Raw genomic sequence first — 10,000 nt, 5'->3', positions numbered from 1 at the left:
GCCAGCAAGGACAAGTGCAGGGCAAGCAGAAGCTTGAGGGCATCGTTCGCCTCGGAGAAAAGGTGTGTGTGTGTGTGCGATGAACATGTGTGCTTGCTTGCTTATTGTTGTCCTTGTCCATTCGGTTATTTCTGTCCGTCTTGTTGTGTCAGTGTCGTCCATCCACAACCGGAAACAATTGTCGTTCGTTGCCGCTCACATTGTGACACCTCTCCTCCCCCCCCCCCTTCCCTCCCCCACATGTGCTTGCACTGAACAGAAAGGGGCGTTTGTTCCTGAGAATGAGCCGGAGAAGGATGAGTGGCGCTGGATCGATATCAAGGTGCCATCATCATCACACACACCGCAAACCGCACACAAACAAGGCGACCGACACACACACACACCGCACACCGCACACAAACACACACACGCACACACACCATCACGCACGCACACAATCACGCACACACACACGCCCTCTCTGTTTCTCACCGACGCTGACAATTGCCGGTTGCCTGCAGACAATGTCGGAAGCGCGAAACACAAAGCCAATCCTCATTGATGTCGTGGAAGGTGAGAAGCATTGTCTTGATTCGCTGCTGCAGAGTGTGATGATTGCACTGTTATGCTCCCGTGCATTACACTGCACGCCATTCCATGAGCGATCCATGCACCACAACCCCTCATCTTCATCACCATCACTGTGTGCGTGTGTGTGTGTGTGTGTGTGTGTGTGTGTGTGTTTAGAGTGCACGCCGCCTGGAGGGATGCCGCTTGGTGGACAGACGCAGATCAACATCCGCAACGAACATATGCAGTACATCATCACTTGGTCCGTCATGGTTGCATCTCTACTGCCGCTGTTGTGCTCTCATGGTTGCTGTCATCACCTCCGCACACTTGTACACTTGTACACTTAAACACTTGCTTTCTTGTTCGCCAGCACAACACATGCACATACACGTGCTCACATACATGTATGCACGACTCACAATCCACGCACACACACCCTGTTTCCTTCCTTCCTTCCTTCCTTCCTTTGCTGGCAGGTATTCGCTCGCAGCGGCCACGTTTGCAATGCTGGTTGTTCTCCGCCGTAACCAGGGCAAGCGCGCGGCTCGAAAGCTCCCGCCCCAGGCCATGAGCGGTCGACAATAGACATGTGCGTGCGTGCGTGTGTGTGTATGTGTCTGTGTCTGTCTGTGTCTGTCTGTGCGTCTGTATGTGCGTGTCTGTGTGTCTGTCTGTGTGTGTGTGTGTGTGTGTGTGTCTGTGTGTGTGTGTGTGTGTGTCTGTGTGTTTTCAGCTGGCTCGCTGCATCATTATCATTAAATGCTCGAAGGAAACGGTCTTGGAGCAAAAACTGCATTTACAAATCGTAGAAAGGGGTACGCACCGCTTTGAAACAAAGCCTGATGGCGCTCCTTGCTTGAGCCAAACAACTCCCATCCCTTTCACACACACACACACACACACACAATCGCACGCACGCACGCACGCACGCACGCAGGCACACATGAGCGCTCATCATCAGCGGTTTGCTGTCCTCACACCTGCGGGAGCGGCAGTACGCTAAATTCTACCGATTGCCGAGAGTAATCCCGACGCAGGAGTCATAACCCTCATATTAGAGAGGCCTGTCGCATGTTGAATTGTGGTGTCAAAAGGTGGTTGCAAGTGACTCATCGAACATGCACTCCCGGCACCCATTTGGCTTTCTCTCTTTCCTCCTCCTCCTCCTCATTATCGCGAGATGACTGACCTCAACCCTGGCCGTGAGATCCTTGATCGTCGCCGCCTGCAATCGCGCCAGTGCTCGCAACTCATCGACCCCCATTGTCTCAATGTCACCTCCATCACCGCCGCACCCCGTCGTAACTGGAGGTGTTGCCGGTGTTGTGCTCGTCGCTTCCACTGCTGATGCGCCAACCAGCGCTCGACCACCGTCATCTTCACCACCATCGCCTTCACCAACACGACTACCATCACCAACATCATCATCACCTTCATCATCATCATCACTACCATCGCTGTCGTTGCTGCGCATGGGAATCACTTCGCCCTGCAGTTCAGCAATGAGCCACGCTGCAACCACATGATGACAAGATGATGTGTTGTGACGCACATGTGAGAGGCGGGCAGCAGACATTTGCCTACATGCACATGCAGAGCACCACCACCGCCGCCGCCGCCACTGCACAAGTGCAGGCGCTTCACACGTGATCATTACCATCCACAGCAAGTAACATGAACCGTACGTGGCAAGTCATCATCGTCATCTTCATCATTGTCGTCGTCGTCATCATCATCATCATCCCTGGGGAATTGCACCGGAATTGCACCATCTTCCCCGTGCTGTTGGTGGTGGTGGTGGTGCTGTTTGTCTCCAACATTGACTCGGATGCGAACGTGTCTGCGGTGTCCACGGGAAGAATGTTGCCAATGCTGCCGCCATTATCATCGTCACCATCATCATCATGCTTGGTGCTGTCGGGCTCGTTGTCTTTGTCGAATGACGCAGCAAACACTGGCGGCAGCAGAAACACACACACACACATGCGATGGATTGGAGTGAGAGGCGCACGAAACAACACCACGCATCAACAGCGCACACGTGTGCTCAGTTAGTATGCATGGTATTGCTGTACCAAAGACGCAAGCAACAACTTGGTACGATACAAACGAATTAAAGTTGTTCGTAGCATACGTCATACACGCAACAATAACCACCACCACCACCAGGCAAGTTCAACTCCACCTGAGTTGTTGCACGTGTCCCCGTGTGCCAGTGCCCCGACGAGTGAAGAGGGGTCGCCCTTGTTCGGATCGCGCGATGATGATGATGACAGCGGGGCCATTCGCCGTGAGCTCTGCACCGCCTCCGTCAAGCACAGCGTCATCGGGCCCTCGCACACGACCTGCGCCACGCCCGTGATGTCCGGGATGACGCGGGGAGCCGGTGAGTCGCCCGCCAGTGAACTCAGACGGTGGTTGGCGGCCTGAGTCGTGACGATGATCGCAGTGGTGGTGGTGGTCGTCGTCGTCGTCGTCGTCGTCGTCGTTGGTGTCATAATTTTAATTGTTCGTGGTGGGAGTAGTTGGTGGTGCGCGTTTGCAGTTAGGTGTCGTATGTGACATGGAGGTGAGATAGAAAGCCGTGATTGGTGGACGAATGGAAACATGGTGATCATGGCGATCAACATCCAATGTCAGGTTGGTTTGCCTGCAAGCAACAACGGCACAGCGCCAGCTCCAAACTTACCGATCCCCATCCGTACAGCGCGCCGTCGCGGGTTGCGGCAATGCAAAACGAATCACCACACGCAACGGACTCCACCTTCACGCCAAGCAAGTCCTTGCCCACGACGACGGGGGAGGTCCGTGGACGCGTGTCACCGGTGCCCAGCTGCCCACTTGAGTTGCAACCGCATGTGATCACGCGGCCACGCACCGTCAACGCTGGGAGATTGGGGCAAGGAAGACGGGTGGGTGGAGTTTAGAAAAGGGAACATGTGGGCAAGGACAAGATGTGGTGGGTGTGATGCGTTGTGTGAGGTTCATAACCACTCAATCAGCCACTCACACGCACGCAAATACATACACTCACACACACCTGCCATGTGATTTGTTCCGAGTGAGACGCGAGCGACGCCGGAGCGCAGAACGTCCCAGCGCACCATCGTAAAGTTGTAGCACGACCGAATGTGACCTGGGGAAACGGCACACGTACGCCAACAATGTGCGTGCGTGCGTGTGTGTGTGTGTGTATGTGTATGTGTGTTGTGTGTGTGTGTGTGTGTGTGTGTGTGTGTGTGTGTGCGTGCGTGTGTGTATGTGTGTGTGTGCGTATGTGTGTGTGTGTGCGTTCAATGCTCAACCCTAAATTCGCGACTGCATCTCGAGAATACGAAGATGCAGAAGACATCAAGCCCGTGAGCACACACGATCACACAACACGGCCAAGATACACAACACCACACAACACCGCACCTTTCCCGACGCCCTTTTCTGCGAGAGATGAGCGACGGCGCTGTGAGAGAACGCTCTCGTTGAAGTTCAGACACAGCTGTGGCAGCAGGACAGAGGATGTGGGCATGAATGCGCGACAGAGTGTGTGTGTGCGTGTGTGCGTGCGCATGCGCGTGCGCGCGTGCATGTGTGTGAGTAAAATGAGAGTCGCGTATGAAGAGATGCAACGACCAGCAGTCGCATCACCCCGACGTACATGTACACACGCGTGCACCATGCAAAACATTCACCCACCCATCCACCGCCATCACAGCAACACCTTGTTGTACTGGTTGTTGCCTGTGACGAAGAGCTGCCCAGACGACGACACAACAGCGCTGGCATCAACACCGCACGCAACAAACTCGGGCGCCGTCAGCGTGTGCAGGTGCACCTTCGTCGGCGTGAACACGTCATCCTCATCACCAAGCCCTGCACATCAGACAGTAGTGATGGTGGTGGTGGTGGTGGTTAGTGGTTGGTGGTTGGTGGTAAACCGGAGATATATGTATGTATATACATATATATATATATATATGTACGCATATGTATTGGGTGGTAGAAGGTGTTGATTTCAGTCATTGGCAGGTAGTGTTGTTGCGTTGATATGTCTGAATGCTTGTGTGCGCACATGCGCAATCACGCGTACGCATGTGCGAGTGTAAGGTGCACACCTACCGAGCTTCCCGTATTCTCCGATGCCCCACGTGTACATGTCACGCCCCTCTGTGATGACGGCAACATGGCTCTCCCCGCACGCAACCTGCTTCACCCGCTGCCAGCACGTGATGTGACGAAGTTCATTGGGGTGCAGAGGCCATGGGGGTAGCAGGAGGATTTGGTCGTGAGGACAACTGAACGGTGCAAGTGGAAACCCAAACCGTGGAAACAATGGCAGGAGTATGGGCAAACCAACGCACATGCAACACATATGCAACACACGCAACTCATATGCAACGCACATGGAACGCACGCGCAACACACATGTAAGCAGGTACAAAGCCCACCCACCATAGATTTGAAGAAAGGGACGAGGATTGGCGAGATTGCATTTCCGCTGTCATCAAATGGCGACTTGATGTTGTTGCTCGTCACCGGCTGATTACCACCACCACCACCACCATCATCAGCATTGCCCTTATCATCATCGCTGCTAGCACCCAAACTATCCCGAGCGTTGTCGTCGTCGTCATCACCATCATTGCTGCCACTGCGCAACGCTACGGCCTGCTGTCGGTTTCCGTGCGCAGTGCTCGCGACCTCATCGTGACTCTTCTCTGTATTCTCGATGCCACTTGTGGTGCTGCCAGTTTCGTGATGATAGCTTACGTCTGCGCCCTTCTCTGCCGTCGCATTCCCGCTGTCACGGAGCGATGACAACACCTGCGCCCTGCTACTCCTCGCACCTGACACACAAACACAAGTGTGTTCGCAAGCTTCCTGTAAGTGACACCTGCCACAGTAAACGCAATCACCAACAACAAACACAGAAATGCATCCACAAAGCCAAAATGTACTCGTACATACACACAACGCACACACAACGCACACACACACACACATCACACATCACACATCACACACGCCACATTCACATCACACCACAAACACACATCGCAGGCATGCGCTTACTCGTCTGTGCTGATTGGCGCAAGTCGCTGTCCGCAACGGCGTCCGGCAGGAGAAACTTGGCGATATCTTCCTCAACATCGACGTCTTCGCCAATGCCGAGACAGCCGTTGAAGTTGGAGCCAAACGCAACGAGCTGCATGGTGCGTTGTGTGTGTGTGTGTACGTGTAGTTGTGGATGTGGATGCATGCATGCGTACGCGCATGTGTGGCAGCGTGGAAGCATAAGCACGTGTGCAGAAGGGCAGGAACACAACACAGAAGTGAACAAAACACACGCTCAACAAACGATCAACACGTGCCCAACACATCAATGTCTCCTTTGCCCAATGAAGGTACATGCAATGTAGCTCACGTTGCCGTTGCTGAGGAGGCAGAAGGTGAAGTCTTCACCACAGGCGACCTGAGTACAGGGCAGTCGGCTCAATGCCTCAACAAGCTGGCCAGGTGGTGGGACGGGTGAGAATGACACGAAGAGAAGCATGGAGTGGTGAGCAGTAATGCGATCAGATGTCTTCTCTGACCAAGCACACGCGAAAACATGCGTGCAAACATATGCAAACAGACACACGCACACGCTCGCGCACACGCATCATGAACCTGTGCACGAGAACAATGCGACACCTTTGGCTGGCGCTGTGACGCGACGTTCCCATGACCGAGCTGTCCGCTGGAAAATCCGTCCACTTCGGACATTGCGCCTCCAATCGACCACGTGTACACACGCATATCCACCGTGCACACGGCGCAGTGGCCACTGCCAATCGCCAGCATGTGGGCGGCGTTCGTGGAGGAGAATGTGCCCATGAGCGAGTGTGCCTTCCCGCCGCCCCACACGTACAGCGATGTGGTCTTGGCGACGAACACACCAGACGATGAGGGCAGGCGTGACGACGACGATGACGACGATGAGGCAGTCCGACCACTCGCCAGCTCGGCAATGGACAGCATGCGGCGAAGCTGAAAGGTTTCGGCAGTCCGACCACTCGCCAGCTCGGCAATGGACAGCATGCGGCGAAGCTGAAAGGTTTCGGTGTGTGTGTGTGTGTGTGTGTGTGTGTGTGTGTGTGTGTGTGTGTGTGTGTGTGTGTGTGTGGTTCGCTGAAACAATGCTCGCCCGCAACGCAGTTAAGAACAAATGTACACACATCCGCCACGAAGCAAACCAAGGAATGTTACACGCATGCACAACAGCCCCACCTTTGCATCGAACGTGCTGCTGTGGTGCTGCATGATTGGCGAGTCCAGCACCTCCTGTGCCGATGGTCGAACCGACGCGTCAACCTCCAGCATCGACGTGATCGCAGACTGCAGCTCGCGCGAGTACGTGCGGTCGCTGGTGGTGTGATTGGGCAGTGGCGGTGGAGGAGGTGATGGTGAGTTTGGTAGTCGTAAACGTGGGGCACAAGCAAGCTGGCGAGAAGAGACGTGTATGTGTGTGTGTGTGTCTGTGTGTGTGTGTATGTCTGTGTGTGTATGTCTGTGTGTGTGTGTCTGTGTGTGTGTCTGTGTCTCTGTGTGTGTCTGTGTCTCTGTGTGTGTCTGTGTCTCTGTGTGTGTCTGTGTCTGTGTCTGTGTCTGTGTGTGTCTGTGTCTGTGTGTGCGTGTGTGCGTGTGTGCGTGTGTGGGTGTGTGTATTTGTGCGACATGAGTGTTTATGCATCCCATTCATACGGGTATGCGTTCCCAACATGCCCACGCAACCAACCCATGGCGCACTTGTAACTACATCTGCGAGCACCTAACCCACCAGATGGGGGCGTACTGCTGGGCCATGACTCGGTGCATGATTGCGCCCATGTTCGTCGCCTGGAACGTGCGGTGGAGTGTGCACAGCTCATGCACAACGCAGCCGGCGGAGAACACGTCGCACTTGCCGTCATACTGCTGCCCTGTGTCAGGAATTGTGTGTATGTGTGTGTGTGTGCGAACGTGTGTGAAGGTGTGTGTGAAGGTGTGTGTCAACGGCATTGCTGATGAGGAAAATTTCAAGACGCGTGCAACAGCACAGAGCACCACACACGCGCGCGTGTGCGCCATCATCCTCGCCAAAACAACAACAGCAACAACAACAAGCATGAGTTCCTGTCCACACCTTTGAACATCTCTGGGGGCATGTAGTATGGCGTGCCCACCATCGTCTCTGCGTGCACGCTGTCAGACAACACCTTGGAAATCCCGAAGTCGCCCAGCTCTGGTCGCCAGAAGTGACATGCAAGTGGGCAGTGTGTGTGTGTGTGTGTGTGTGTGTGTGTGTGTGTGTGTGTGTGTGTGTGTTGTTGTTGTTGTTGTTGTTGTTGTTGTTGTTGTTGTTGTTGTTGTTGTTGTTGTTGTTGTTGTTGTTGTTGTTGTTGTTGTTGTTGTTGTTGTTGTTGTCTCCTCTTCTGCCCCCACACTCTCCTGGTCCGCCTTTTGTGCGCCTGCCAGTGCCTCCCTTTTCCGATTGCAATGGTGCGTGCACACGTACTCAGGATGCCGTGTGATGTCATGAAGATGTTTTCGCTCTTGATGTCCCTGCAGGCACAATACAGTCGCGGAGAGAGAAACCACCGTAAGCAGCACACAAAGACAACGAACAACACACGCACACACACACAGCACGCACACTTGCACACATGCACACACGCCTTACCTGTGTAGAACGCCACAGGAGTGGACGTGAGCGAGGCCTTGAAAGAGCTGCCATGCAAGGAACAACACTACACGCACCCAGGATCATCACCCATATCAGTCCAAGCGACGCAAGGACAGCGAGAAGCAGCATCTCAGGTTGGAAGCATGCATGAAAGCACACGCGCAAACGCACATGCAAGCCCTCCCCCCCCCCACATGATCACACACCATCCTGTTGTGGAATGAGGGTGCCATTTCTGTCCTCAATCAGCTGGCGTAGGTTGCCTGCGTCTGCATACTCCATCTCGATGAAGAACTTGGAGCGGTCCTCAAAGGCGTCAAAGTACGTGACGATGTTCGGATGCTTAAGCAGAGCCAGTGTCTCGCTCTCCGCAACCGCCTGAAAAAAGTGAATGGAGCACAATGAGTGTGAGATGAGTGAGCGATGAGCGAGGGATGAGCGAGCGATGAGCGAGGGATGCGAGCTGTGTCATAGAACTGCATGAACACGCATGTGATATGATGTGTTATGGAAGATCTGCACCCGACCTAATCTCACGTCTCATGAAAATGGGAGTGACAACGAAACGCACAGGTGTGTCTCTTTGATACACACGCGCGCACACACACACACACACACACAGACAGACACACACACACACACGCACACACACACACACAGACACACACACACACACACACGCACACACACACACACACACACACACACACACACACACACAAACACACACACACACCACACACACACACCTTCTCGCGGGCATCGCGCTTGACGCCGCCGATGTCGCATTCCTTGACCACGACCAGGCTGCCGTCTGCACGACGATACAGGGCGGCAAGCCCAAACGCGCCACGCCCCAGCACACGCACCCGAACATGCTCCCCCATCACTGATGGTAGCTTGTTGATCCCATCCAGCAAAGCCAAGCAAGCGAGTCAGCAATCCTGCGTCAAGTCGATCTGTCTATGCACACATGCACACAGCAGCATTAGGAGATGAATCCTCCCTACAACCATCAAGCGTCAAGCTTCGCCAACAAGCGAGCGAGCTTGTTTGCGCACTGTGTCACTTCATGTCATGTCACAGCACATCGCAACAGTGCAAGCAAGGTTGGCAAGCAAGGTTGGCAACAAGGCAGTCATCGTTGGTGTCACCTTCTGTCCTTCGTCGTCACTTAAATTCCGCTGAAATTCACGCACACGCACGAACGGATACGAGAAGAAGTCAACAAGCAACAAGGGTGTGGTGGTGCCAGCTTGCTTCTGTGTATGTGCTGATCACCTTGTAGGCTTGTGTGGATGCTGGCGAGAGGCTGAGTGGCGACGCGAGCAGCAAGCCAAGCAAGGCGAGCAGGCATGGATGACCTTGCCCAGCTGCGGGAGCTGTCTGAATCAGCGCTCGTCAAGCAGCTGTCGTCGCGATTCTCCAAGGATGTCATCTATGTAAGCATGGGTGTTGAGATGTGGATGTTGATGTTGATGCGAGTGCGTCATGTGGGTGCTTCAAGTGTGTGAGGGCTTCGCACCAGACGGCTGGTTGTCCGGCTGCACGAATGCCTGTGACGCTGTTGATGGCTGTGGTGAGGCGTTTGCGTGGGTCACTGTGCTGCACAGCTCATGCCTGCTGTGTGGATGATGACATCCATGCTTGGATCAACAGACATACATTGGTGACATCCTCGTGGCGTGTAACCCTTACCGGGAGCTGGGCCTCTACACACAAGCGGTGCGTATGTGTGTGTTGTGT

The 10,000-nt window shown here is 54.3% G+C and overlaps 3 protein-coding genes across 3 annotated transcripts in view; 2 read left to right on the top strand and 1 right to left on the bottom strand.

Moving 5' to 3' along the window:
• Positions 1–1,338, top strand: part of PTSG_08459 (uncharacterized protein) — a 3,026-nt gene extending 1,688 nt beyond the window's left edge. The window contains exons 7-11 of the mRNA XM_004990653.1: positions 1–62; positions 260–322; positions 504–555; positions 730–814; positions 1,032–1,338. The exon at positions 1–62 is cut by the window's left edge and continues 59 nt beyond it. Coding sequence (XP_004990710.1) covers positions 1–62; positions 260–322; positions 504–555; positions 730–814; positions 1,032–1,140 — 371 coding nt within the window. The 3' untranslated portion in view covers positions 1,141–1,338. The remainder of the gene's footprint in view (positions 63–259; positions 323–503; positions 556–729; positions 815–1,031) is intronic.
• Positions 1,339–1,942: 604 nt separating this feature from the next.
• Positions 1,943–9,463, bottom strand: PTSG_08458 (NEK/NEK8 protein kinase). Its single transcript, XM_004990652.1, has 20 exons — positions 9,409–9,463; positions 9,004–9,217; positions 8,461–8,632; positions 8,252–8,318; positions 8,087–8,133; positions 7,715–7,813; positions 7,370–7,511; positions 6,820–6,955; positions 6,244–6,579; positions 5,975–6,058; positions 5,623–5,755; positions 5,002–5,396; positions 4,669–4,765; positions 4,271–4,422; positions 3,973–4,048; positions 3,596–3,691; positions 3,245–3,441; positions 2,741–2,981; positions 2,241–2,509; positions 1,943–2,067 (listed from the first exon to the last, which is right to left on the bottom strand). Exons 2-20 carry the CDS (start codon positions 9,139–9,141, stop codon positions 2,035–2,037), a joined length of 2,910 nt encoding a protein of 969 aa, XP_004990709.1. The 5' UTR covers positions 9,142–9,217; positions 9,409–9,463; the 3' UTR covers positions 1,943–2,034.
• A 146-nt stretch (positions 9,464–9,609) lies between these two features.
• The window catches only part of PTSG_08457 (myosin X), a gene marked incomplete at its 5' end in the record, with an annotated part of 8,330 nt that continues 7,939 nt past the window's right edge, over positions 9,610–10,000 (top strand). Inside the window, 2 exons of the mRNA XM_004990651.1 lie at positions 9,610–9,696; positions 9,914–9,979. Of these exons, the coding sequence (XP_004990708.1) occupies positions 9,610–9,696; positions 9,914–9,979 (153 nt within the window). The remainder of the gene's footprint in view (positions 9,697–9,913; positions 9,980–10,000) is intronic.

This window comes from Salpingoeca rosetta (assembly GCF_000188695.1).
Source record: "Salpingoeca rosetta unplaced genomic scaffold supercont1.23, whole genome shotgun sequence".
NCBI classification, from domain to species: Eukaryota; class Choanoflagellata; order Craspedida; family Salpingoecidae; genus Salpingoeca; species Salpingoeca rosetta.
Note: the sequence above shows the minus strand (reverse complement) of the source record. Positions and strands in the feature narration are given on the sequence as shown.